Source organism: Gadus chalcogrammus, chromosome 12 (genome assembly GCF_026213295.1).
Source record: "Gadus chalcogrammus isolate NIFS_2021 chromosome 12, NIFS_Gcha_1.0, whole genome shotgun sequence".
In the NCBI taxonomy this organism is placed as follows: Eukaryota; Metazoa; Chordata; class Actinopteri; order Gadiformes; family Gadidae; genus Gadus; species Gadus chalcogrammus.
The window spans coordinates 4,999,858-5,027,402 of NC_079423.1; the positions used below are offsets into that span (position 1 = coordinate 4,999,858).

The window sequence follows — 27,545 nt, forward strand, 5'->3', positions numbered from 1 at the left end:
AAATTATGGTTACTGTGATTGTCGTTGAGGAAGTTCGTTCTTGAGGTGTTAAAAGGCGATTCTGTCTTTCTCATTTATTTTGGCAAACAAAAAGTTATATTGGATCATTACCAGTGTTACATTGAGCATCTGTTGTTGGATTAATAACTCTAAAGGCACATATAGCCTAGCCTATGCTGCATCGTCGTTGCATATTTAAAATAATTTTCGTGAAATAATAGGCCTACCCATTAGAGCCCTTAAAAATAGCCTGATAAATGCAATATTTCGATTTATTTTTATTATCTTTGGGCGCGTATTTGGGTGCTGCAATAAACTACTATAATAGGTGCAGGCCTACCTTATATATTCATGGGTCTTCATTGTGCCTTACTTGGGCTATTAGAGCTTAACCTAGAATTGTAAATAAAAACAACAAATAATAAACAAAAAATGATAAATAATAAACTACACTGCGTTTTAAGAACAAAAAAGGCCTGAAGCCTATCCTTATAGCTTTCAAAAAAATATGTAGGCCTACATATTGTGAATCATCCGACAAGTCTTAAACGAGTCTTATGGAAGATAAGTGTCGGGACGCATTGGCCGCATGGTGCGTCGGACGGAACCCGGCGTGATGGTGTGAATGATGTGAATAGTTTATCGGAGGCGGTCCGGACGGCGCCCCCGCGGCGCCGGGGTATCTGGCGCGGCTGTGATTTCCTGCCTCGCTGGGAGATAGACCGTGGGTGGCTTTAGTGAAGTCCTGGTTCTGGTCGTGCGCTGGACCGCTTGCGTGTCTGAGGTAGCAGGCCGTAGTAGAAGGATCACGAGTTTAGGAGTTAATTTTTTCATGTCCATCTCACCCGTTATCACTGAAACGCCCGTTGTTTTATGCAGAAAAAAAGGATAAAGAGGTGTCGAAAAACTCTAGGCCTAAGTAGGCCTCCGGTAACGACCAATGAATTATAAACATAGCCTGTAGCGTCTATGAAGGAACCGAAGCGCATTTCTATTATTAGCCTAATGATATGCGCTTTACTTCTCTAAATCCTTCGACGGCATTGAGTGCTGAATGACTTAAACACACACATGGACGCTTTGCCTCACGTTTCCCAGTGCCTCCAGATTGGGTAACGGCGTGATAGCGCGGCGTGTCACTTATCCTGATTGCAACTCCCCGTGGAGACGCACCGCGCTGTGCGGGATCACTCCTCCGCACGACGCACCAAGGACATGCGGGAGGCGGTCTGCGTGCTGAAACTCCAAAGGCACCTGGCTGTCCCCCCTCACCACACACCTGGTCGGACGACACACGTCTCTGCGCATGCTCCGTTTGCGGTGCAATCTTTTAAAGCAATTGAAACCGCGGTACAAACCAGAGGAGTTGGACTCTTTTCAGACTCACTGCAGCATCGCACAGAGGAGCCCCTGATTGCTCCGGATTATCACAGATTTGTTTTCTAAAAGGCCGTCTGCTGGAGAAGATGCCTAGGTCTTTCCTGGTGAAGAGCAAGCGGGCCCACAGCTACCACCAACCGCGTACCGTGGAGGACTACAGCCGGCTGGATACCATACTGGCGCAGATATGTTCAGGTAAACATCCACTTCAATTCATATTGCGCATAGTCAATGATGCCTTGTTGAAAATAGTATGTGACCTATTTACACGATAGAAAATCACTTATTATTGACGTTATTTCATTGCATTACAATTATTTTGCTGACGCTTTTGACAAAGCGTGTGGACAAAGCATCAGCAACGTAAGTTCATTCAACGTGAACGTGCAATAATAATTAAAGGACATAAATTAATCAAATAAGCAAAGTGTTTGATGAGACCATCAAATCATCATCATCGAATGATGATGATTTGAACACAATGTCTGTTAGGCCTATAGGCAAACTGTTATTGGTATAGGGTCATTATTCAATCAGCCAAATGCTTATAGTTTTAAGATTGTATTATTTTTCCTTGGCCTAGTAGGTACTATTATACTATTAATTGTTCTAATGTAATTCATTTAACGAATAGCTCCAGTTGTTTAAATAGCAACAACCGGTGTAATGATATTTATAGAATATGTTGACATAGGCCTATAGCCTATCAAATGAATAACGTGGTTCACACGTTTTGTTCTTTATTTTTGTATAGAAGCAGACACGATCCCAGAAGACTCGATGGACCCGTACGGCCTTTCTCCGGGGTCTCACCCGGCTGATAAAGGGAGTTATTTCCCCGTCAAGTCCCCGGGGAGGAGCGGGGAGGACAGCGTGTGTCAATCCCCGGACTACGAGGACTTCTGGCGCCTTCCCTCCGCGTCTCTGTCCCCAGGTAAGACCCAGGTCTGCTTCACTGGGCCTGATATGTTCGTTTACTGACATAATGACATGTGTTATTATGATATAATATTCTTCATACGTTGAAGGATATCGGATTTGAAGATAAATGACCATAGCTTTATTTGATTTGATTATTATTGATGATTTGAATTTGATTATAATAAACATGTGGGGCGGTGACGTATTAACTGTTTACGCATCTTTGTCTCTGCATCCCTTCAGTGAACTCGGAGAAATCCCTGTCGCCTTTGGTGGATGAGACCCAGCCCTTCGTGGTGCCCTTCAGGCCGTACGCCTGGAACAGCTACTCGGGGTCGGACCTCAGGCACCTGGTGCAGCAGAGCTTCCAGCACCACGACGCGGACTTGGACCAAAGCGCGTGTCTTTCCTTTAACGAGGACAGCGCCAACAAGGCTGCTCTCTTCGCGGAGAGGACGGGAGAGGAGGACTACGGCGACTACAGGCCCACCATTGGTGGGTTCAACCGAGCCCCGGTGTTCTTCCCCGACGAGGTCCTCCACGGACCCTCCCACGACCACCTGAAGACCCCGTCCGAGTTGCTCTGTTCGCGGCTCATCCACAACGGCACGTACAAGTGCGTCAAATGCAGCAAGGTAATGTCGAATTGTATGGAGGGCTGCTCCTCTTTTTTTAGATTTGCCTTTGAGATTTCGAGTGTCTCTGATTCAAACCTTGGGGATTTTTTTTTTTCTAATGCCGCTTCTTGTCTCTTTTTTATTTTCTAAAGGTGTTTTCAACCCCGCACGGTCTGGAGGTCCACGTCCGAAGGTCTCACAGCGGGACGCGGCCGTACGCGTGTGACAACTGCGGCAAGACTTTCGGACACGCAGTGAGCCTCGAACAACACAAAGCGGTGCACTCACAGGTAGGCTATACATCCATTGACAATGTAATAGGCCCTATACTGTAACGCCCGACTGCATGCATTATACATGAATTATATACATTTGAATTAAGACATCAGTCCTGATGGTTCTTGCTCTCCGATTCCAGGAAAGAAGCTTTGACTGCAAAATCTGCAGTAAAAGTTTCAAGCGGTCTTCGACACTATCCACGCACCTCCTGATCCACTCGGACACGCGGCCCTACCCCTGCCAGTACTGCGGAAAGAGGTTCCACCAGAAATCCGACATGAAGAAGCACACCTTCATCCACACAGGCAAGGCCGCTAGATACACTTTGTATCCTACCCAAACGGTGTGCGTAAAGAGGCCTAGACGCGTTTGTGCATTAATTGTAAGAAAGTGGAGGATTTGTAATGATTTTTTTTAATTTCCTTTTTCCAGGGGAGAAGCCGCATAAATGCCAAGTGTGCGGGAAAGCTTTCAGCCAGAGTTCCAACCTCATAACGCACAGCCGGAAACACACGGGATTCAAACCATTCGGATGCGACCTCTGCGGCAAGGGCTTCCAGCGCAAGGTGGACCTGAGGCGGCACAAAGAGACGCAGCACGGCCTCAAATGAACTCTTCCCACAACAAAAACTTTATAACGAGAACATTCAGAAACACTAAACTAGAATATGTTGGCCTATACAACAGAGAACCAGTGATAAGCTATGGAAATCAGGCTTCGAGGATGCGGTTGTGTCAATGACGTTTCAAAGCTGGTTTGAATTCCCTTGGGTGGATCTGAACCCAAAATATTGACACTCCTGCTCCCAATCGGTGCTCCAGCAAGAGGAGCTCACGGAAATCTGCGCCTCTCCAAAGAGCGGTATTTGTTGTCAGTGGAGAGTAATGCGGGCAAAACAAGACACACGACTGTGTGATTTAATACACATAAGGGTGACTCATTTAACAATGCTGTTTCCATTTTTGCACATTGTGTTGTTGAAAAATATTCCCATAGCCTATAGGCCTGCCATTGACGTGGTATAGCCTAAGATGCTAGCTGGTTTGAATTAAATTAAATATTACAATAAAACAAATTATACATTTTCTATTTAAATATCATTAGCCATGGGACAAAAATAATTAGGCTACAATGTATCCCTATTATTGTCCTTATTATTGCCAATAGCCAAAATACATCCGACCTCACGTGGTCCGTGCATTTCATGCAATGCAATTAGGCCTATAGAACTCGTTTGATTTTATTTAGGCGATTTTATAAGAAACGTCATTTTTGGTTTTAACTTTCTTACAGACATTTTTTTTATCAATAACTGATAGACAGCAACACGGTTTGGGATCAGTGTCCGGGCATTGCACTTTGAGTGCAGTGTCAAAGTGCAAAGTCATGTGTAATAGCCAGGAGTCGCTTTCGCCGTCGGCTATTTGTGTGCAAAACGCCGGGAGACCAGAGAGTGAAGTCTCCAGAAAGGTCTTGTCTCTGGGCGAGGAAGAGTGCGGTCGGACGTCCGTCTATAATTAATCAGACAAGGTTCTTCAGCCGAGAAGACTCGTTTTCTGTTATTTAACATTAATGGCGACCCAATGCCAGATTCGTTCTTAAATCTATTAGAAATCAGATTATCTCAATGTTAAAAATAAGTAGGATGTCCCCATATGTATTTTTATTGGTAGGCCTATTTTTTAGAGTGCGGTCATTCGGAGATAAAGCAACAACACAAACATCAACGTATAGGCTTTAACACCGGATTGGGGTTGGATATAATTCTTTGGATTCAGTAAATCCCTCATAAAATGAGCAGAGCAAGCATAAACGGGCCAGTCTAACTTCACGGGTTATAAAGGGAGATTTCTGACGCAAAGAAAAAATCATATTATTACAGTAGCCGTGACATAACTCGTCATAGGCTATACTACTATTTCCAAATTTCTTTGACGACATGTGGGTGTTCGTGTGTGAATGTGGTCACCTATCTTGCTTTTGCTACTTTAAAGAGGAAGGTGGCCTATCCTAACTTAAGTCAAGTGTCTCGTTTTATCTAACACGCAAAGAAAAAAATCTGAATAATAGTTCTAAATAAAAAAATACAATTAAATCAACTGGTCCGCCCCACTTTGGCTACGTCGAGTAGCGGGTCTGAAGAAGCGCATTCAGCCCATTGTATCGGTGGCTCAACTTGTCTGAGCAGCATTTCGTTTTTCGCAAGGTGTTTTAAGGAACTGTTTGTTTTGGCTCGTCCTTTGTTTTTACGTCAAACACCGTCCCTGCAGCGTGATCCCCCCCCCCCCCCCCCCCCCCGTCAACCAGATGCTTTTATTTGTTGTTGTTTTTTACCGTGCAATTATTTCCTCAAATTTAGATCAAATCTATTCATTCCTTCGGTTCAGGGAGGGAGGGGGGGGGGGGGCACACTGCCTTTATGTTGGATGTTTATGTCACTGCGCGAGACAAATCCCGGAAAAGCAACCGGTCAAATGTCAGCTGCACCTGCTGGATCGAAGCTGTGTTAGCAGGAAATACTGTAGGCCTATGCAATCATCATTTCGTGTTGACGACAATGAATTTATCACAAAGTGCAACTGCGGGCTGTTTGCAACCCCCGCAACCAATTCCATTTGAGTTAGGCTCTTATTTATAAAAGGATGGAGATTGAAGTTAGCTATTCTCGACATTGATTGAAATCAGTGACTCACGAGGATTTTTTATGCGTGAGTTCCCCCAAAGAAATCTTGCAACATCCTGGCCTCCGAAAAAAAATGAATATTTTATACCCCAAGCCGGAAAGACAAAGGGTAAGAAAAGGGCCTCATAATTTAACCGAGAGATAAAAGCTGAAGCCACAAACCCGCAGCACTGCAATTCGAAATGAGATTCGTTTTTTACCGAGCAATAAAAACTCTTCTTCATATTCCTATTGTCTGCAATGTTAGATAAACGACTAAACTAATGATAACCTGATGCAACTATTCAAAAAAGTCTCACACTGTTATTTTCGGCCTGCAAGATCCTCTGAATAAAGACGGTCGGTCCTATATTATGCGTTGTGTGTTCTCCATTTGAAAACCTCAAATCCATGACGCTTCAAATATGTTTACTCTAGATTCTCGCCTTATAGGGCTATTTGCTCGGTATTTCAAGGCCTACGTTTTGCTTTGTTAATGGGCTAAATCAGGCTTCACTCACTGTAAAGCCTACAATGTTAGCACATATTTAAATAACCATGTGGATATATTCGAAGTATTAGCATATTAGTTGCCTACGTTATCAAAAAGCCCATTGCATGCTATGATTCCCTAAAATAAGCTTTTCAAGATAAATCTCGGCGGTGCGCCTTCCAGCCCAATGTTCACATGAGCCATTAGGCCCTGCTAGATTTGAGTGTGGCCGTGGAGTTGTGAAGCATTACTCCACTGCCCAAAGGCATATGAAATATGAATAGAAACTGGCTCAATCGATTCGTGTGGGTGAGTAATCAGAGCATTGCAGTCTCGATCTCAAATCCAAATCCAAGCCTAGGCCACTGCTTCACCCCATGAGAGAAACGCGCGCCTTTCTCCAGACACGCGTTTAGCCGCAGCCTGTGAGTGAATTAAGTTTTCCTGACATATCTGGCATAGTTATGTAATTAAATTCGACTTCCACGTTTAGTGGTTTTGGATCGTTTATTATTAATCAGAAATAACATGAATTATGAAGCACATATTTTAGAGGCAGACTTAGATGAAGTTCTTTGCATCTTCAAGAACTTTAGCAAAGACCCGATTTGTAGGCTATTAAATGTCTATTGAGATGTATTGAGTTTCATATTGTTCTTACAAGACACAGGATTGTGACCTTTTTTTTTTTAAAGACAGTCCTTAGAAAATAGACGCATAGGCATACTATAATTCCGTCACCAATGTTAACAGTAGGCTATGTGACAAGACCAAAGGCCAACTTTTTTTTTTTGCAAAAGCAACCAGAAGCAAAATCAACAAAACGATTAAACCTGATAAATCTCATCTATGCCTCGCTTGCCAATAGTGAATAGATGCAACCGCCACTGTCAACACCATCTCCATGCCAAGGGCTCCAGGACTCAGGGCGTCTGGTGAGAAAAGATGGGCAGGATAAGGGTAGGACGGTGGGGATTATTGTCTTGGAGCTGGAGGGCATTGTGTACGGTCATAATAGTGCAGCGGTTGCTCTGAGTGCTGTTCAGCAGATTTCACACAGGTCTGGCAGGTTGGGCAGAGGCCACCACTCAAAGCACTCTCACAGATTTCCATCGCAAAGCTGATTTAAATCTGCCATGATGAGGATCGAGGTGCGAGGATGGGACGAATGGAGTACTACAGGTGATGTATCAAAGTGTGTCGGTTAAAAACAAACAAACATTATTTTACACTTTAACACTTTTTCCTTGACTTGTGTATACATTAAAGAGATCAACGATAGCTAATGTGATAGAGAAACAAGGGAGATGGAGTGAGAAGTTTGCTCCACACCTGTCCTTTTCCCGGTGGCCAGGTAGGGTGGCTGGCCTCCGTGAGACCGGCACGGCAGCAGTAGCTCGTGTAGGACAGGGCTCTTTTGTTGCAAGCCCTTATTCATTATTCACCTGATCTGAAAAATAGACTCCACGCTAACCGCACAGCTGTCATCGGGCAGCAAGGCATCGCCACAAATTATTAATGACGCTGGTAGAGAAGAAAGGAGAATGGGAGAAAAATAATAACAGGAGACGCCGGCAAAGCAGGTGACAGGCTGCGAGTGCCCTGTCACCCTCTCCTGCTAGCTGGGTTCCTCACTTGGCTGGCAGCGGCTGCAGACTTTTAGCCCCGCAGGAAAACTGTTAGCCACACACAGTCGTGGCACACGTGTGCCAGCGATGTGTGCAGGCTTCCTAATACTTTTATTTCTTCACAATTGAGTATTGCCTCTCTACGATGACCTTAACCATCCAACCTCACTCTAAATATAAGCATTGATTAACGTTTTTGGAATATATAGTGGTAATGTTATGCTAATTACCAAATCCAAATGATTATTGTTCTCAAGCAACACAATTATGGAGTATTCTATTAATATTAGTATTGCTCAGGATAACCCCAGATGAGTTCTATAGTTGTACTTCAAGGCAGTGAGGTGGAGGTGCTTCTGCTGAGGGCCTCTTGCTCTTCCCCTGTACTGGTTATGATGGCATGTCCCCTGGCTACCATCACAGACTGACACCCCAGGGAGCCAGTCCGGCAACCAAGGTGTTTATGTGTGCGTGTATGTGTATGTGTGTGTGCGGTATGTGTGTGTGTGTGTGTGTGTGTGTGTGTGTGTGTGTGTGTGTGTGTGTGTGTGTGTGTGTGTGTGTGTGTGTGTGTGTGTGTGTGTGTGTGTGTTTGTAGATACCCCTGAGGGGATCGGTTTATTTATATATTTATACCAAAGCATGTCTAAGCCCATAAATGTGACCACACACCTACACCCACAAACACTCACACGCACGCACACACACAAAAGGACAAATGAGAGCGGACATTTTAGCTCTGTCCATCCCTGAAAGCTTTCCATTAGGCCGGTTGTGCCTGGAAGGTCTGGGGCCCTGAACAGCATGAGGCCGATAGGGGCCAAGTAGCACAAGGCCGATAAAAGCAAAGGGGGCGGGGGTGCTAGTGTTGGCTCATTTAAAGACATATTTACACGGTTCATTAAGCATTACATATCACTTCACCGTTTAGATGTGAGCTTTCACCCACTGGAACAAAGACCCAGGTCTGCTGTACAGAGCTAGATTCCTCTGCTCGCCACACTGCATTAGGACATGTTTGTGTGTTTATTGGTACACAAAACACATACTGGATGAATCATTATCATATTCTAAAGGTGTATAAAAAATAAAATGGAAAACACTTTTACGTTCAGCCTTGTTAGAATAGTTTAAGCATCATCTCTGCCTTATAAAACATGAATACTGAGTGACATTAAAAGGATACACTTGGGTTAAAAGGGTTGATAACAAAGTATTCTGTTGAGGTATGTAAGGGATGAGCGGGAGCGCACTATACAGCCTTTTGAAGCGGGTTTGACAGCCATGTGATTGTCCCCGGACACAGCATTAGATCGCTTAGGATTTGTCTCTAGTTATCTAGATGATTATCTAGTTGTTATCTAGTTGAAACGATGTCAAGAAGGTAAAGGAAGGAGTTTGCCACATGAAGGAATCTTTGTTTACCTAACAAACAAATACTATGAAATACATGCTTTTAAAAATCTAAATACGGTTACACTGTTACTCGACTGTGAGTTGAATCATTATCTTACTGGTACAATAAACATTGAAATGATGATTCATTTATTGACCAAAAATACAGGATGTAATGCACATCAGTGGTTTAAGTCTCGGAAGGACAAAACCACTGAAGCAATTTAATTTGGATATAATTTTCTTGAATGATGACACATTGGAAAACACGTGTAATTAAAGTGTCCTGTGCCCTAAGCAAGCATTTGCATGTTTTGCATGTGTCATAGTGGATGTTACACCTCTTCCCCCTTGTCTACATAAACCTGCATTCAAGAGCAAACATGGCAAGGCAAGATATTGCTTTGTGAAAGTCATCCCCCTTACCCGGCCTGATTGCAGCTATAAATCTATCTAAAAAATTCATAAGATCCATTTCACAAATGACCAAGCCAAGCGTGCGGCTATACACCCCAACAGCACAAAAAGAGAGAGAGAGAGAGAGAGAGAGAGAGAGAGTGCAGGACGCAGAATAGCTACAAGGCAAAGCCAGGCACAGAGGAGAACATGTACAAAACGACAAAGATTTATTCTCAGCCATGATCAAATATTAATGGTGAGGCATTCAAGTAAAGTTACTTTTTGTGTTCTGATTTAATGAATGATTTGTGCGGTGGCGGAGCCAGGAGGCACAGATGTTGAGTTTGCTGAAGCCTGAGCTAATGCCCTTTCAGGGGTCATGTGGCCATGCGGCAGGCTGCAGAAGGATCAAGAAAATGTTGGGATGCTGGGCAGCGATATGCTGGAGTCGTGGGGAATTTAATACTGGGCAGGGATATACTGCAAAGCGCAGGGGTCTTAAACCGAGGGCAGAGATATACTGGTTTCGTGGGGACTTTAACACAGGGCAGAGATATGCGGCAGACATGCACTGGATATGTGGGGACCTTAAAACAGGCAGAGATAGACCGGGCAGAGATTCACCTGAGTCTCTTATAGTAGAACTGAGGCTTAACCAACCATATAGATACAGGTGAGGGTTTCCAAACCTAAGTATTGTGGTACAGGTGAGTTACCAAACCTAAGCGTCCTGGTACAGCTGAGCCATACCTAAGCATTGTGTTACAGGTGAAAGTTACCTAACCATTATGGTTAGGTCAATTACATCCCCTGGGATTAATAAAGTCCTCTGTATGATCTGTACCTGGTATAATTGAGCCTTACCTAACCATTCTAGCACAGGTGAGGGTGACCTCACAACTATGGTACAGGTAACCAAACTGAACCATGCAAGTACAGCTGAGGGTTACCTAACCAATGTGGCGCAGGTGAGCCCTGCCTTATCTGCACCTGAGCTCTTTGTGAGTGAAGGATTGATCCTGAGTGAAAGGAAATGTATCCGGGCGATGCTGTGACTGCCTCATTCCCCCTCTGGCAGACTATGAAACTTTAATGACCACAAGGAGAATCTGATCCACTATCCTTATCCACCGTATTTATCTTGAAGCTCAAAGCTTTGTATATTTGTGCAATATCATGCAATATCCACGTCACCTTATAATTGGTTTCTACCAGAGGATTTCAGATCAGCTGTTGCTAGGTAACTAACAAGAATTGTGGCATTTAATGCACTTAGTACAATATAAGAGGGATATAAAGGAAATAAAAAAAGGAATGGAGGAATAGACATTGGGCTGTCTACTCAGCCTGTCCCGGTACTCGGGGCCAAATACCAGAATGTGAGTAAAAGGTAAAACACAATGGAGGTAAGAGGAACAATTGATCCGGGAGAGAGCCATGAGCGGGCAGGAAGTGCATCTTGTGGCAAGTAAAATAAGCATTTTAACACTTGACCGAACACCAAGACAGAATGAAGGGAGTTCAAAAAAAAGAAAAGGCTAAAAGCCTCCATCACTTCCAGCAAGACATTGGTACCCCAAACACGGTGTGTCAGCATCTCTAAACAGCGGCGAGGGAGCGGCGTGACAAAATCGCTTTGACAGCCAGCTCACATGTAACATCTCCTGCTCGCCCACCTCGGGGAGTTGCCGGGCAGTTTTGCTCCATTGCCGGGGGAAACCAAGCCTCGTGTGCGATCCCAGAAAGGCGCTCGCCTGCGAGTGTTGCGCGCCACATTGCACGCCAGTTATTGATCCACGTCAGACAGGGTGTCAGTCCCCGGCCTTTAGCTCCAGCAGCTTGAAGTCTGCGTCGGTTCAAGGCAACTGCTCGCTGTGTAGCCCTATTGATTGGTGGACAACCCGACACTGGTAATTGTCATCAAAATGCCGATGTACAAATGGCTGAGCAGGCTGGTGGAGACGGAAGGGTCCGGGGAAGCTATGGATTATCTGGGGTGGTCCACAAGACTCATGTTGTTCTCCGGAGGAGATGTGAGGTGTCTTGACATGTTCCTCTCGCACTGAGAGCTTCGGACTCATGCAACACTGGGGGATAAACAGCATCACAGCATGCTGAAAGACAACACACACACAGTGTTCCCTGAACACAATCCCCCCCCCCCACTAACTACTACCCCTTGTGTGCTACAGGGTTGTAAGCCTCTACAAAAAGGGGCCAAGGTCAACATTTTCCCCTGTGTGACCTGGCTCTCCATTAGCTCCCATTTTTCCAGTGTCTCTCTTCTCAATGCAGGTCATATAATACCTATTATTTTAGGACATTCTGTTAATTTGTTCACTGAATATTCCATGTTTAATATTTAATGATCTATACCTCTAAATGTATCTATATATTAATTTATTTTGCCTTACCTTATCGTATCTTCCAACAATGGTACTGCATGTCCACATACAGAAACTACGGTATAATTAAAAAATAATAGACTTGGTCTTGGCCTTAAATGCAGCCTGTGAATTCATGAAAGGGCATAAACACATGGATAATACTTCTGTGAGAACCAACAAGCAATCACAAACTCAAATCTGGAGGGCATAAACCAAGAGCTCTCTTATCTATCTAAAATCAAGTGCATCAGACCAAACTCTGAGAACCTCACTTGATATGGGGCCCCTGGGAGCGGGCCTTACCAGAGCGGTTCTCCTTGACAAGGCCACGGAGGCCTGGGGAGGTATTTGGCAGACAGGAGAAGCAGCAGCAGTGGTCTGTAGGGCCCCTAGGGGCCCGGCGGGGTAAATAGTACTCTGGAAGCCGTATGCTCTCTAAGAGGTCACCAAGGAAATACAGGAGAGGAGAGGAGAAGTGGAGCCTTTAGCCTGTTCTCACAGGACAACAGCCTGTTTGTATACCAGGCCACTACATAAATACTACATTATCCTTAAAGGTACGCCACACAGGACCCTGCCTCTTCTGCTGATATGAATTGAACAGAATATGTAAGGGCAGGTTGCAGGTTGTGAGTGAGAGGTCAGTATACATTAAATATTTTTTTTATGGTAAATGGAAAGAATAAGCTTGAATGAGCACTACTAAATATAAATAAAGAATAATTTTGCGTATCTATGACATGTTATGCTGAAGCACAAGAAAATATGATATTTTTTCTAAATCTGAACCTCTCCAATTTATTATGTCAACTTCGATACAACGGAATTACCACCAACAACCTAAACATGTATTCTCATGTCCACGTCGTGGAAAAATGTATATTTGGAGCAACCAATACAAAATTAAATACAACATATAAACAAGATAATTAAGAGCCAGAGAAGGAATCCAGTTACCCTTATTGTTTTCCTGTCATTGAGTAGATGAATTATAAATGGATATGTGATAGCAGAAGGCTCCCCACATGTTTAAAACTAGCCAAGTGGCTAGCACACAAAGTAGCAGTAAACACTATACTGGCTGACAATTACACCTTTCAAACATCAACCACTATATTAACTAATGGAAATGATAATGAAGGTAAGGGGACAGATGGCTTCAGAAGCACTATAAACTAAGCCTAATCTCTAATGTGAAACCAAAGACAGTTTGTAATATTTGATACGTCGAGACTCTGCCGTCTTCAATCTATTGGGTCTCTCAATTACTTAGAGAGTGTGTGGGTTTGTTCATAGCTAGATGCTATTCTATTCTTGACAGGTGATCAGCTATTTTTCCTATGGCAGTGATTATGTTTACATTGTGACGGCTGTGGTCACATGTTATTTACTCCCATATTCCTAAAGCCAAGGGCGACAACACAGACCTCACCAGAAGCCCATTAAACAGGCCAGAACCAGGGACAAACACAGAGCTGCATACTGGTGTGGCCACTCTATTTACACTATAGTGCCTCTTTTGTGCAATGCTTTCAACGCACAGCAATAAGTAGAGTAAACCCAAGCAGCAGATGTTGGCTAAATCCTGCCCTTCAAACAGCCTCCTGTCTCCATTTATCTCAAATCAAGGCCTGAGCCGCCTCTTTCTGAAGCCAGTTAGATGGAGGAGGATGTCTTTGATTGTCGCTCTATTGTTATAATACACAAACACAGAGGACAGAGGGGACGCAGTGTCCTTTGAACTCTTAGGGATCATATAGAGATGTGCGTTTTCACTAAACAATCAGGGATAGGCTCCATTTATCCATACGTATGCCTTCAGATTATATGTTCCAATTAATTACATTAGACTTGTGATTAATTCTTTGACAGTGGATTGACAATTTGGATTTATTTACTCTTTGATTCTTCACATCATAATTACTGCCACCTTTTTCCCTAAAATAAAAGTATGTTTTTTAGGCAAATGGTATATGCTGTTAATGTCATTCTAAATTCTACTTTTACTTTCCATTAAACAGATCTCCAGAACTCCATGAGTATGCTTCATTAGGCCAAACCAAGACATTTAACAGACTCGTTCCCGAGTGCTTCTTACTTATTACAGGGTAGACTATCATTCTAGATCCTTCAAGACCGTTCTTCAGTGACCACACTGTGGTCGTTGGCTTTAATCCTATTACATCTCGTGCACAAAGAGAGTTAAGAGGTTTACGTTGGGGATGCGACAGACCAGCACTCTCTTGTCTTAAGCAGAGCGTAGTATTCAGCCAGATAGTAGGACTGCCACTGGTTTGTCTGGTGCATGTCACCTTCCGCTTTGGACGAGGTAACCTTAGACCCCAACAATCAAGAGAAATCATTGCCAAACGCATGGAGACACCAACGCTGTCCGTGGATCAGATCAGTGATGTCATCCAGAAATGGGTGAGTCGTCAACAAGACAAGGTCTATTGTGTGGTCTGTCAGCTAGGACAATCTCCCTGACAACTGCCATGGAGCATGTAAGGCACTGGGCCCAGGCGTTGATACGGTTTTAACCCTCTAACAGCTAGCCTATATACCACACATGTTATTTACTACCTGTCGCCACCGACAGACATAACGTCCAGTCAGGTTAATATGTGGATAGCAAGTAGTCATAGTAACAGTCTCAAAGAGCTTAGGAATCTAAGCTCTTGTAAGGGTATTGAAAAAATCTGCAACTCAACAAATGAACATGTTCCAGTTAAGGCTAAATTCCACAAAAGCTAATGCAATAGACAATGCAAATGTGATTATTAATTAAATGTATACATATGTTTTAACCTTTATTTAACCAGTGAGACTCATTGAGATTCAGATTGACTTGCTCAAATTGATTAAAAAAAACTGCGTAAGTTACATAAAACATGCTATTACAGCAGGGTTACAGAGAGTCATCAAAAAAAGAACTATAGGCCCTCATGCACAAGCCTAGAGCAACCTCCGGTTTAGGCATAAAACTAAAAATCTGTTGATTCTAATAGTTGAAGGTTTGAAACAAGGACACTGTATAGATCTGTCTAGTTCCAAGTTGATACAATTGATCAATTGTATCAACTTTGAAATACAATCCTTCAGTTCTCCTGCGGAGAAATCAATGTTTTTAGCAGCATACTTAGAACTAGGAATGGACATTGATAGTTAGCTGTAAGTGCTTTAGTTATTTTCATTAAATACCCAGGTAAGGAGGAGCCAGTCTAAATAGTTTTATATTGAAAAACAATCAGTGGGTACACCAGCATACAGGGAAAGCCACTCCACAGCTCTAGCATACCAGTGCAGTGGTATTTGAGATATATACAGCCCGTGAGGAACCATAAAGCATAATTATAGACAGTATCCATATATCTAAATATGGGCTTCAACGCAATGATTCAATATTATGAGATAAACTATTAAACCAAAACAATGATGTTATCTTCAATTTTACAAATGTTTTGTAACCCGTCTTGTTTCAGAGAGAGACACCAGAGGAAGGATGGACGCCAGAAGACGTCAAGCTCTTCCTTGACCTTGGATACAGCTGCATTGCTCAAGGGGATGCAGCACAACTCCTAACATTTCTTCAGGATGTGAGAAACAAGGTAAATCGTACACTCTGGAGGCGGTTACGCATTATTAATTGAAATCAAGTTCAATTAATAGATTGAAGATGGTTGTTTTTAGGTATTATCTTCGGAATAGTTCACAGCAGTGATATTTAGTTACAGATTTGTCTTGGTTAAGGTCATGGCAAGGTCTGGGGTAAAGCGACACATCATGGTGAATAACCACAAGGACATTATAGAGGTCCATCCACTAAACTGAATTCACAATGCTCAGAAATTCACATCTGTGAAGAACAGCTCACACCTGAATAACTACAGATGTGGGCAGTGTGAATCTGTTATCAGTCCCAAAGGAGACCTCAAAGGGGGAAATAAAGACAGTGACCTCCTCAGCCAGAAGGAAGCAGGAGAAAACAGCAGATCCTGCCTCCATAGTCCCTTAGCATGCTAAACAGTAGTGCTCTGCCTCCATCGGAGCAGACGTCATGTGTAGTGGCCTTCTAACCTGGAAGTGTGGGAAGCTAACGGGCAGCTTTGAATTCAAGGTTTCCCGCATCACTGATAATCTTTTTCCAATATGGCTCTTCTCTTACTCCATAGTTGTCTCCCCTGCTCAACCACAATATCTTTGTTTTTTCGCTCAAAGTATATTCTGTGCTTCACTTTTGTTTCCTATTCCTATAGCATTGAAAACTGATATTCATATAAACAGGGGCACAAGAAGAACCCCAAAATAACCAGAAGTCTTGAGGCCTTAGGCAATATGGAATATTGCGTAAGAATTATGTGCAAAAAAAATGTAAAGTGAAAATGAGTGTGGTATCTTTTTAATAAGGAAATTGTCCAATCTATGGGCTGTGGTCTCCTGGCACCTCTTGCAAATGAAATGACTAAAAAGGAGAAGACTCTGGTCCAATGTGAGATGGCGATGACTCACCTCACCATGGTAGGTAACCAACCATGAACCCTCTGTGGACAGCATAGACCTACATTTAGATAGACAAATGTGCCTAATCTCTTCTTCTTGCGTCTAGACCTGCAGGCCAAATGAGCTCCTGTATGGTCTGCTGAAATTGATGGACGATACTGATGCCAGTGTTATTTCAAATACCATCATAGCATTGGCTCCACATCTTCACACAGGTATTGGGAGCGTTCAAAAGACATGACCGCTAGCTTGCAAATCTGTACTCAACACAGATCTAGTCAGCAGTCAGTAATTAAATTATTTTGATCTATGCCTTTTGCCTAGATTCTCACCCTTAACTGAATTATATTACCCTATTCTGACCTTATACCAATATCTGACTTGGCATTGGAATTTCCCCAGCAAGGGTTTGAATTTGGTGTGATGATGTGGGGAGTTTGTTTATGCTATAACCTATCACACCAAATAAAAGCTGTGCATTTGGCAACAGATTCAACCTCTATCATTATTGCTTTTATTTTCTATTCATATATTTTTTTAGTTTTGAAAATGTATGTTATTCACATGCTTGGTAAACGAAAAGCAATCGTCTTATTTTGTATCTGTAAATTATTCATTTCCAAATGTATCATTTAGAAATGTGGAGGGGACATGTCCCCCCTCTCCCTACCCCTCAACTGCGCACATATCCCATAGAAATGTATCTATACTTGCAATCCCAATCAAAGAGATATAGGCAAAGTATTTGCCGCCCTCTGCTGGGAGAAAATATAATCCCAAACTATGGTTCCTTATCGTCTTTCTGCCATGACCCCTTAAATATTACATCCCCTTGAAAGGTACCTTCATAAACTGAACAAAGATTATGAAAACATTTCTAAACATAATACACAATATTTTTGTATTTATATACACCTGTAAAAGGATGAGCCATTACTATTTTCAATTATACCAAATTTTTCTAAATGATCTATCAACCATCCAGATTGCATTGTCCATACGAACCTGTCTCTGCCAGCAATGTACCAACCCCTTCCCATAAAAGTGATTCCCCTCCTCTGCATCTCCTCTAAAGTGCTGCTTCGTATGGGCGAGGGACGAGCGGCCTCTCTGGACTCGGCTCTGTCTTCCATTCAGAAGCAGCTATCCCGCCTGCCGGTGCCTTACACTACGCAGCTGGAAGAGTCGGACCAGTATGGCCTGTGTCGCAGCTGTAGCGCCCTGACAGACTTTGTCAAGCCCTTCGTGGAGGAAGTGAAGGGAAAATATGGCAAGAAGAGCTCACAATGTCTTGAAGACCAAGAGCTGAATGATGTGCTTCTTAAATTGTGAGTCTCAATCATAGTATCTTTGAGATCTTGATTTTAAAAAGCAGAACAATGAGGAGTTTATATCGATACGGCCAGCCTAGGGTCAACTTTCTGCAACATGACCACTTTTCACTCCTGAATCAACATGGATTATAATTTGTCCGGCCACACTGCTACTCTCATTATAATCATCTGACAGTTATGTCTGCACTAATGATGAAGAACAAACCAACTAGCAATGAACTGATTATACTATATCCTCTTTGTCCTGCAGCTGCATGAGGTGCCTGAGAGAGCCAATATTCCAGGCTCAACTAGACCCCAGCAGAAAGTCCCCTCTGTGGTTCTTTGCAGTAGAGATAATGGTTTGAACATTTCATTCACATCAATAGAATAGCTAATAGAAGCCTTAAAGGGGACCTATTATGCTTTTTCGACTTTTATGACCTATAAACGTTGTTATAATGATAAGCGCAAAAAACGTTTGCGATTCACTTGTTCACATTTCCGGGAAATCATCTATGCAGAGGCACTCCTGCTGCGCCCCCATATGCCTGGTCAAATCTGCCCGCACGCACGCTTCAAGGAAGGTAATCAATCACAACGGAGTTGGGTTGGCAGGAGGGGGGGCGAGGGGGCGGAGAAGGACGAAACCGAGCGTTGACAGAGAATACTGAAAGCGCCCAGATGAGAGGAAGAGTTTCCTGAAAATCTACATAGTTTTTTGTGTATGGTTAAATTCATACATTCATTCATTATAACAACGTTTATAGGTCATAAAAGTCGAAAGCATAATAGGTCCCCTTTAACTTCAGTCAAAGTTGACAGCAATATAGGGTCAGTACATCTACGTGAACGTGGAGATGGGAATGTGGTGTACAGAGATGTGTTAAGATTGCAATGTCAACCACCTTTGTCTTTGAACTGGTGGGTTCAACAAGGAGGGTAATGAGATGCAATAGTAACACCTTCAGCTACAGTGGAAGCTCGTTTTTTGTAACACCAAGCACCAAGATAATGGCCCAATGTATCCCTGTTCCCAGGCCATATTGGCATCTCTTCAAAAGCCTTTGGCTGACCTCGTGCTGTATGTACCCAAGAAGAGAAGCATCGTGGTGGAGGAGACTCAGGAGACTGATGAGTGCAGGGCGTCCTTTGCCTACCTGCTCTTCGTCCAGGGCATCGGCATAGACTACTTCCCTGCAGTGTTCAGGTGAAGAATACAAACTAATCGTTATCTGACATGCTAGAAGACAACATATTCAGATCAGCGTGATAATCCAGCATTTGCATATTAATCGGATTACTGTCAATCTTAATTACATCCATTAATGTTTTTATGTTCTTCTGTTTAGCCCTAGGTTTATACTTCAGTCTAACATGGAATACATTAATCTCCTGCTCAGTAGGCAAGTATCTGTGCAATACGATCTAAATAGTGTAAATCGTTAAATGAAGGATGTCTTAAAATAATTGTCCATTTGTTTGACAGAAAAGACGAATCATACGTACTTAAAGGACTGGTAAGAAAACAAACATGTATACCTCTATTCTAGCTGTAGCCAATCTAAGCCTATAGGGAGTATTCTTGATAATATTCCTAACCTTCTCAAGTACTTGTATTTTACACTCAGTGTATACGAGTAAAAACATTATAAAATGGATTAATTTTAAACTAGGTCATTTATGTATGATCCCTTTTTTCCTCCAGGAATTATATGCCCGAAGCTTGGACAGTGTAGAAGACGGTAGTCTTACAGTGGATCTACTTGAACTGAAGACGTTCTACAGCGTTCAGCAGGTACTAAATACCAAGGACAAAGTACTGTGGTAATATCATCCATTAATTTAATAGTCATCATATTAATATAAAGAGATTGCCTTGGTGAGTCTAGGTGTACTAAACAGCCGTTTGGCCCTGGCAACGAAAAAATGCTGCATTTAATTTTTTTTATCTAGGATAGCACAAACATTTCAATGTTCATTTAATATCAATGTTTTTACAGAACTTGCGACATATTCTCATTGAGTGTCCATCGCAAAAATTGGTGAGTATGAGAAAGAAGAGAAATCATGAATATTTTATCGTCCTAAGGGGAAGATGAGTTAATATAATATTGCTGTTCTCTCAGAGAGAGCGGAGCCTGCTGGTGCTTCAGTACTTCATCAACAAGTTGAATTCAAAGGCAAAACACAGATTTTTCAGGTGACATTTAAATTGTAGTAAATAACTGCACTATTCTATGTTGAGCAATTTATGTGCTCTGATGCTTAATATACATTTGTACAGGTGTATGCTGAAAACCAGCCAGCATTCAGGAATAGAGGGTTACATCGTCAAAAACATAAAAAATCAGGTGGAATTTTCAATGAAGGTAAGACAAAATAAATCTGTGTGCCCAAATTAGATTTTACTTATTTGTTTCATTTCATCAGGCGATAGTGACCTAACTGACCTTTATTTAAAGTAAATCTTGGGAGTTCTTCAAGATTACCCCTTTAAAATAAATTGGATATTCTCTACCTGATCATGTTCACAGCAAGGCTAATTTATAATATACCACCTTCAGTAGATGCAGTTTTGAAGATATGTGTGAAACCTGACAATTTCGTTCTTAGCCAGGGAACGAGAATGAATGGTTCTTTGGAGTGGAGTTTATTTACCTACTGGAGCAGGCGCTGAGTTTACCACAGGGCGCTGAAACGTACCTGCTGCAGAACATGGACAGGTGGGTAAAAATTGTACTATTCCAGCCTTTACAAGGGAAAGGAATGCAAACTTTTACTAATGGTTCTCTTACTTTGATATTAATATTAGATATGCATTCTAGTAGTAGCTAGGCATGGACTTCTTCGATCCTTGAGGGTCATATATTTCTCACATACTGATTATAATTTATAATAACCAAAGATATACCACAGTAAGTGTTCAAGGGAATTAAGAGAAAATTGTAATTTGCCTCTAATTATGTTATTACGGGTTATCAAGTTGTGCATTAATCATCAGAAAATTATGTTTCGCTAAATCCATTGCAATCTCAAGTAATTCCACTTTTCCTCATACATAGTCAAGCGGGTGAACAATTACCACAGACGTGGTCTAACCAAGCCACCCACATTACAGTGACAGTGCCTATTTACCTTGTTTCGAAAAAGTAAAAACTAAACATAACAGCACGGGGGGGGCACGGGGGCCATGGATACAGACCGCACCCCTAAAATCCTGTTGTCTGAGTTTCTAAGATGATTATGAGATGTATATTAATGTACTTTTTCAAATGACAGATATAAAGTAGGTGTGTAGTGGATACTCTCTGTGATGCTGGATATTTTACGTTGTAGATACTGTTGTCCATCACTTTAAGACAAAAACGTGTTCCTTCATGCAGGATAATGGAGGGCCTGAATCTTCTACGTTATCTTCTCATCAGAGACAAAGAATGGAAGAGCAAAGTGAGTGACTGGTTAACCACTTCTTTGTATTAGCCGTTTGCTCTTATGCTAAACATGTTAATGCTTAACCCCTTCTCCTACTGGTAGTCAGCTGCTGTGTGGGAGGAACTGTGCCGTATCAAAGATGACCATCTTAAAATGATGCGTCTTGGCATCACCATGTCAAGAACATATTACATCAATGAAGCAAAGACCCTGCGGGAGGATTACAAACTGAAAGCAAGAGGTAGGAACTGTCTACGCACCTGGTAGTTTCAAACAAAGTAATACCTCTTAAATGCCTCTTCGAATTTAAATGATGGCCCTTGTTAGCGAGTGAATTAATGCGTGACACATATGGGATATTCCTTGTAACTTATTTTATAATTTTAGGTTTTGTTTTATCCTTAAACGTTTGTACAGTTAATATCCGTGTATCCATATTTATCAAATGACAGTTATTTCAGAATATGATAGTTTTTTAATACTCTTTATATGTTTCTATGGTACATTAACAACTTTTCATATTGTATGTGTTCTTTCAGAGGCTCGGGCTGCAGCTAAATCGACTCAGCCAATCAAAGGCTTGAACATGAAGCACGACAAGATGGCTGATATGTCCCCAGAGGTCCAGTACCAGGTGACACAGATATGTCCCCAAAATGTTTAATTTTGGTAGCATCCGGCATTACATTACCTAAGTACTTCTATTCTGCTCTCTACTTCAGTTGTCTGCCACGGATGAGTCACAAATATACTTTTTAATCGTGGCACATTCTTTTTTCAGGTCATCCAGAATGCGTTGGTGTCCTTTGACCTAATGGAAAGCCTTATCTTTCGCATTGAAGAGATAATGGATGAGAAGGCCAAGAGTGTAAATTAAGGAGATTCATTTTAAAGACTGAAATAGTTAAGACACCCCAATCAACCAATTGCAGGGCACAGCATTGACCAAAACAAAGGCTTCTCTTTATATATTTCACTGAGGATCTTTAATAAATGGTATTTTGGATTTTCTTTTATTATTTCAATACATTTCCTTTTCTGAAGAAAAATATACCAACATCATTTAAACAGTGGAACTACAATATAAGTTAATAGAAGAAAATAGAGGAGAATTTTATGTTTTACATTAAAAAGGCTCCTTTAAGACGTTTTGTCTTATGACTGAACTTGACATTAGAACTCTTGTTATATTTGTTACCCCAGTTTCACATCTTTAAGCATCTGCCACACTGGGCTGCGTTCAATGATGTGGGCTCTGGCCAAAGACAGACGGTCTCGAATGGTGTCCACATTGGGCTTGCTGGTGGCCTGCACACATGCAATTCCATACACAGATTTATTGCATCATTAAATAAACTCATAAGCACCAATCCATCAGTATCCATTAGGTTTCTTTGTTTTTATCTGGGCCTGTAAAGCCCTTTGAGACTGCAGCTGTGATGAAGTGCCCAATACACTTGAATAGATTAAAACCAGCCAACCAATATTTTGAAAGATATAGGCCTACTACAGATGACACGATTATCCGTACCTTAGAGATGGTCAACATTCCTTTGATGATGTCTCCATTGTTCCGCACAGGAAGAATTCTCAGGTTGCTGGCAAAGAATCTAGAAACATAATGATTGTTTCCATGACACAATTTCGATACAACAATTTCAATTATAAATATTTAATAATGACTTAACCTGTGTCATATTAATGACTTGATTTGAGATTGGTACAATTTAAGCTTACCTCTGTTGAATATCTGATAAGATTTCCAGTTCTCGCTTCCCGTTAAATGGCGCATAGAGAAGTAGGAAGCTGTTCCGATGGACTTTGATAAAGTTTGTTATCTTTTCAAAAAGTCCGGTCTCATTTACATTTTCAGGAAGTTCATCCAGGCACACCAACAAAAATGCAATTCCTGTAGAAAATCCATTTTAATAGTTTAAAGGTTATATGGATTTTAACTGAATTCGACATTTGCTACAATAATGATACAAATGCACACTTGTTTGTAATCTCAATATAATTAGACAGTGGTTTTTCAGGTCTACTTTATAATGCTGTGGACCAACCACACTGGAAGAACGTATAGGCTACAACAGTAGTAAAGGCTTCGTGCGTAAATCTTAACCATGATGGTTACCTGATAGCGGGAAAATGAAGGCGCCACATTCGACGCTGTCTGAAAATCTGATGAGATGTTGCTGTCCTTTCAGTGTCGCTATCACATCGTGGTTCTTAAAATGTAGTAAACAATAGTAAATGGCGTATTCTTCTTTGGCTTGTTTCATTTGCGAGACATAATTTGTATAGGCTACTGCTATGTTATATTACCTTCCTAGTAAGCAGCTATTTAGCGGCACTGAATTAATTTAGCTAGCCGACTAACGTCCACTGAACACCAATCGAACAGTATAAGTTAGTTTGCACCTATATATTGACATTTTACCTGAAGTGATGAACTGGCAATGATTGTCGTTTTCCACGGAATGGGCTGTTCGGTTTTGGTCGTCATAATCTAAACAAACGTTTACGTTACAATTCAAACTGCAAACTGTTGATTGACTTGGCCTCAAAGTTGTCTAACCCTCGATTTCATGGCTCGAGGACCTAACCGTCCAGGCCACGAGTCTAGAACATTCAACAGAGACCACTGTCTGGGCCTTTTAAACGATCCACTGTAAAGTCTAGATCACGAAATTGAATGTTAATTTATTAATAAATAACATGTTAAAATAATAAGCAACATAAGAAAAAGTATTTATTCATATCACAATAAGACATTTAGAGAATAACAATTATAATATTGAAATGCAAAAGCAAAGCAAGACCTTGTTAACAATAAAAAACAAGAAACAGACAAAAGGTTTATATTTCTGGATTTCCGGATACAAATATAATTTATGAGGCACTATACAGCCTTTTTTTAGCAAGATATCCATCTACTTAAAAAGCCTTCATTGGCTTCTACTCTGGTGACCCATTCCATATTAATTCCATATTAAGGAACCTGAAAACGACAGAAATGATCTACACCTGGCCATTATACAAGGTACAATGAGATAAGGTCAAAATGTATCTGCATCATTGTGGTCCCCAAAGCCGCGGCAGATGTCTTTTTTCGTCCATAGATTTCAGCCATCAAAAAGAAGTTGAAGAAAGAGAGGGATGCCGTGAGACAGGAGTGTTGGGGAGGAAGCTTTTCCACCTCGAGGTCTTCTTGCAGCATTATTTCCTATTTCCTCCTCATGTGGTTGTTGCGAGCCTCTGCATCAGCCACCACCTCTACCTGCAGCTCCTTATCCCAGTCCGGAACTTCCTCCTCTGAAAACAGAGCAGGATACTCCTTCAAAACAAACATACTTGTATGAAGCAGTCACTCAAAATTCCTAATTTAAACCTTAGTTTTACTCAGACTAATTTAGCTATTGGGTTGCTTTTTAAATTTCTTTGTTTGCAATTAAAAAAATGTTATTATACTTATATTTGTCTTATTAGTTAATGGGTTATGTCCGGATATAAACAATTATGGCAAGTGATTAATTGATTGATTTTATATAGAAATATTAATATTTACTTAAAAACTATTACATCCTAGATAGCCATCCTTGATACTGTTCACTCTCTTGTATTCGTTGTGTAGTGGGGGCAGGATAGACTTCAATGTTTAGGAATCAGGGGGGTTGCACCTTGTTTTGTGTTAACAGGTATGATTGGAAGTAACTGTAAGCCCTGCCCGTGTCATGTGTTTTGATATAGGCTACTGTTGATGAATTATGATGCAGGATTAAGAGAATCATTGAAGGGCTGTGGTGGTTGCTGATGCTTGGGTAACCTGTAGGAGCTTGACTCTGGTCTTTTTGGAAGATGCAACTGATCTTTCTATGTACTTCAACAAGGTCTATCTTTGTGTATATTTTATTATTTTTAAGCTCAGCAATGCAGCAACTGTATTGTCAAGGGAAATCCCATACTCACTGTTGAAAGGGTTAGATTTGTTGTTGTGTGTCATTGAAACCCATCCATGTTGGTACTGCAACGCCAACGATGGAGTTCTATCGGTTTAATATACTTAATTTGCTATCATGTTAATACTGGATAAGAGCAATGTAAAGGGGTGAGGTCTGTTTAGCTTTTTTTTTTCCGAGAACAAACTTTTCTTGCTCTTTTTGGAATTCGCCCTGAATTGTATGGGGACCAAATAAACCATTTTGCGGGTTAAACGTTAACAATGACGTCATATGAAATCTGTTATAATGCAATGTGAGTACTACATCAATTATTCCATCAATCTTTCGTTCTTCGATAGTCTTCTTCATTTTCTTTGCCGTTTCTACTACAGATGCGATACTTTCTTAGACGCACTGCTGGCAAAAAAACAAATGCAACAGGTGGACATATCATATGACAGAACAATAAAAAACTGAAGTGCTATCTGGGGTCAAAACAGAGAACAAGTCTGATATGTTTGAGGTTCCCACTGCAAGTAAACTCCGATCAAAACTTTTAAGAAAGGTACTTATTACAACCACATTTATTTGCCCTTTCTAGCAGATGAGGAGGTAAAGCATCGGTTGTAGCCTATTATCGTTCTCATAGTAGCTAATGCTGTTTCTCTCGGTGTCTTCCTTACATCCAAGGTTGTCTGGCTTCTCTCAGGAGTAACACCATATCGTTGTGTATTTCAAGCCATGTTCCCAATTTTTTTGGGGAACATGGTTTGGAATATATGTGTCTGAGTAGAAATAGTCGGATCGTTTTTATAATTTCTTCTAGTCGGACGTTTCAGACCAACTTCCGCGAAACTTTCAATTGGGCCTTTAGGCGACCCTTACAGACAGCGTTGTCATAGAAACACGCGTTCATCCTTTCTTTCTTGTTGTCCACTATTCTTTACCGCTATCACACTTTTAAATGATAAGAAAGTTGGGATTTTCTGTCTGTTTACCTCACTCAAACTACGTAAAGTGTAAATAACATAACAGTTACAGTTCAGTCCGTAACCAAACAAAGAAACAAGCTGGGTCGAGCGGTGGGACGGTAGATGGCACACTTGCGCTCCAGTTACCTGCGCTATCCTTATGTTGTCCCTGGAGTTAGTTAGCACCATTTGCTAATTTAAACTCGCCTCTCTGTTGTCATTGTTGTGTACCAGGCGGACCCCAGCCTAAAGTTTTCCATAGAAAATCACGAGCAGCAAAACTCACCGCTATCGGATTCACGAAAAGTGCGAGCCCAAGTAACTTAATGTAATAGAATGAATAATGCGTACAACTGAACGGAGAAGAAAGCTACTTGCCATCGCGTCGAGGGAAGCTTCTTCAGTTGATCATCCACTCGTATCTGCAGGTAAGGCTATCGCTTTAGGACCCACAAATGTTAGTCGATACAGGTCTAAAGTACCCGTGCCAGCCAGAGTGATTACTGTAATAGGCAATATATGGTTCATATTTTGAGTAAAAATTTCCCAAAGCTAATATACGTTGCCATTAAAAGTCATCTATACATGTTTGACAACACACGGTCGACTAGTTTCCATTTTAACAGTCGTCATCATGTAATGTTCTCACACACTAGGGCATTCAGTTAGTAGTTTAGTAGTTAGACAACAGGTGTTAGATGCTCAATAGTGTGTGTTCATAGTGTGTACTGTTAGCTAAGCCGCTTTTCACATTGAACATGTAAGAATTCAGGGAGGAGAGGTCTCTGTCGGCTTAATAAGGTAGTCCTTATTTGATATTTTAACATGGGGCTTTCAATTCGGTTTGAGGGATAAACTGCCTTTTTTTATTTCTAAAATGAGTACCAAGTATTTTGTACAAACATCGCGAGTCCTAGGACCTTACCACAGTCATCTGGATGTCAAAGTCAGATATCATATTTCACGATCAGTCAATATGATAGTACCGTTGTTGACTCTTAAAGTATACATTCATAATGTAAGGTCATAATACATTCGAGTCGTTTCTGCCAAATGGCCATTTAATCACTAGCGAAAGATGTAAAACAAGCAACTATGTATCGTGTTTCATCCACAGCGCCACGAAGTATGTTCAGTTTGATGTAGAATCACTCCTAAACCTTATGTTATCAATTGTAATGGCTCTAGATGAAAGTGTCACATGAATTTTTAAGGAAATATAA

The 27,545-nt window shown here is 41.4% G+C and overlaps 4 protein-coding genes across 4 annotated transcripts in view; 3 read left to right on the forward strand and 1 right to left on the reverse strand.

The window, feature by feature from the left end:
- The first annotated feature begins 723 nt into the window (after positions 1 to 723).
- Positions 724 to 5,449, forward strand: gfi1ab (growth factor independent 1A transcription repressor b). The gene is made up of 6 exons (XM_056603466.1): positions 724 to 1,575; positions 2,135 to 2,314; positions 2,545 to 2,936; positions 3,071 to 3,208; positions 3,337 to 3,502; positions 3,630 to 5,449. Exons 1-6 carry the CDS (start codon positions 1,467 to 1,469, stop codon positions 3,806 to 3,808), a joined length of 1,164 nt encoding a protein of 387 aa, XP_056459441.1. The 5' UTR covers positions 724 to 1,466; the 3' UTR covers positions 3,809 to 5,449.
- A 9,086-nt stretch (positions 5,450 to 14,535) lies between these two features.
- LOC130393441 (glomulin-like) lies at positions 14,536 to 22,364 on the forward strand. Its single transcript, XM_056604122.1, has 18 exons — positions 14,536 to 14,589; positions 15,645 to 15,770; positions 16,570 to 16,680; positions 16,769 to 16,877; positions 17,738 to 17,990; positions 18,247 to 18,337; positions 19,016 to 19,185; positions 19,328 to 19,381; positions 19,465 to 19,495; positions 19,684 to 19,773; positions 19,979 to 20,020; positions 20,105 to 20,178; positions 20,263 to 20,347; positions 20,592 to 20,701; positions 21,362 to 21,425; positions 21,513 to 21,651; positions 21,950 to 22,044; positions 22,192 to 22,364. Exons 1-18 carry the CDS (start codon positions 14,536 to 14,538, stop codon positions 22,285 to 22,287), a joined length of 1,794 nt encoding a protein of 597 aa, XP_056460097.1. The 3' UTR covers positions 22,288 to 22,364.
- Positions 22,270 to 26,326, reverse strand: LOC130392931 (protein SPO16 homolog). The gene is made up of 6 exons (XM_056603460.1): positions 25,380 to 26,326; positions 23,851 to 24,725; positions 23,545 to 23,638; positions 23,148 to 23,319; positions 22,942 to 23,020; positions 22,270 to 22,718 (listed from the first exon to the last, which is right to left on the reverse strand). The coding sequence occupies exons 2-6, from the start codon at positions 23,914 to 23,916 to the stop codon at positions 22,605 to 22,607; spliced, it is 525 nt and encodes a 174-aa protein (XP_056459435.1). The 5' UTR covers positions 23,917 to 24,725; positions 25,380 to 26,326; the 3' UTR covers positions 22,270 to 22,604.
- Positions 25,001 to 27,545, forward strand: part of shroom2a (shroom family member 2a) — a 33,740-nt gene continuing 31,195 nt past the window's right edge. The window contains exon 1 of the mRNA XM_056604123.1: positions 25,001 to 26,750. The gene's annotated coding sequence lies outside the window, so the exon portion shown is untranslated. The remainder of the gene's footprint in view (positions 26,751 to 27,545) is intronic.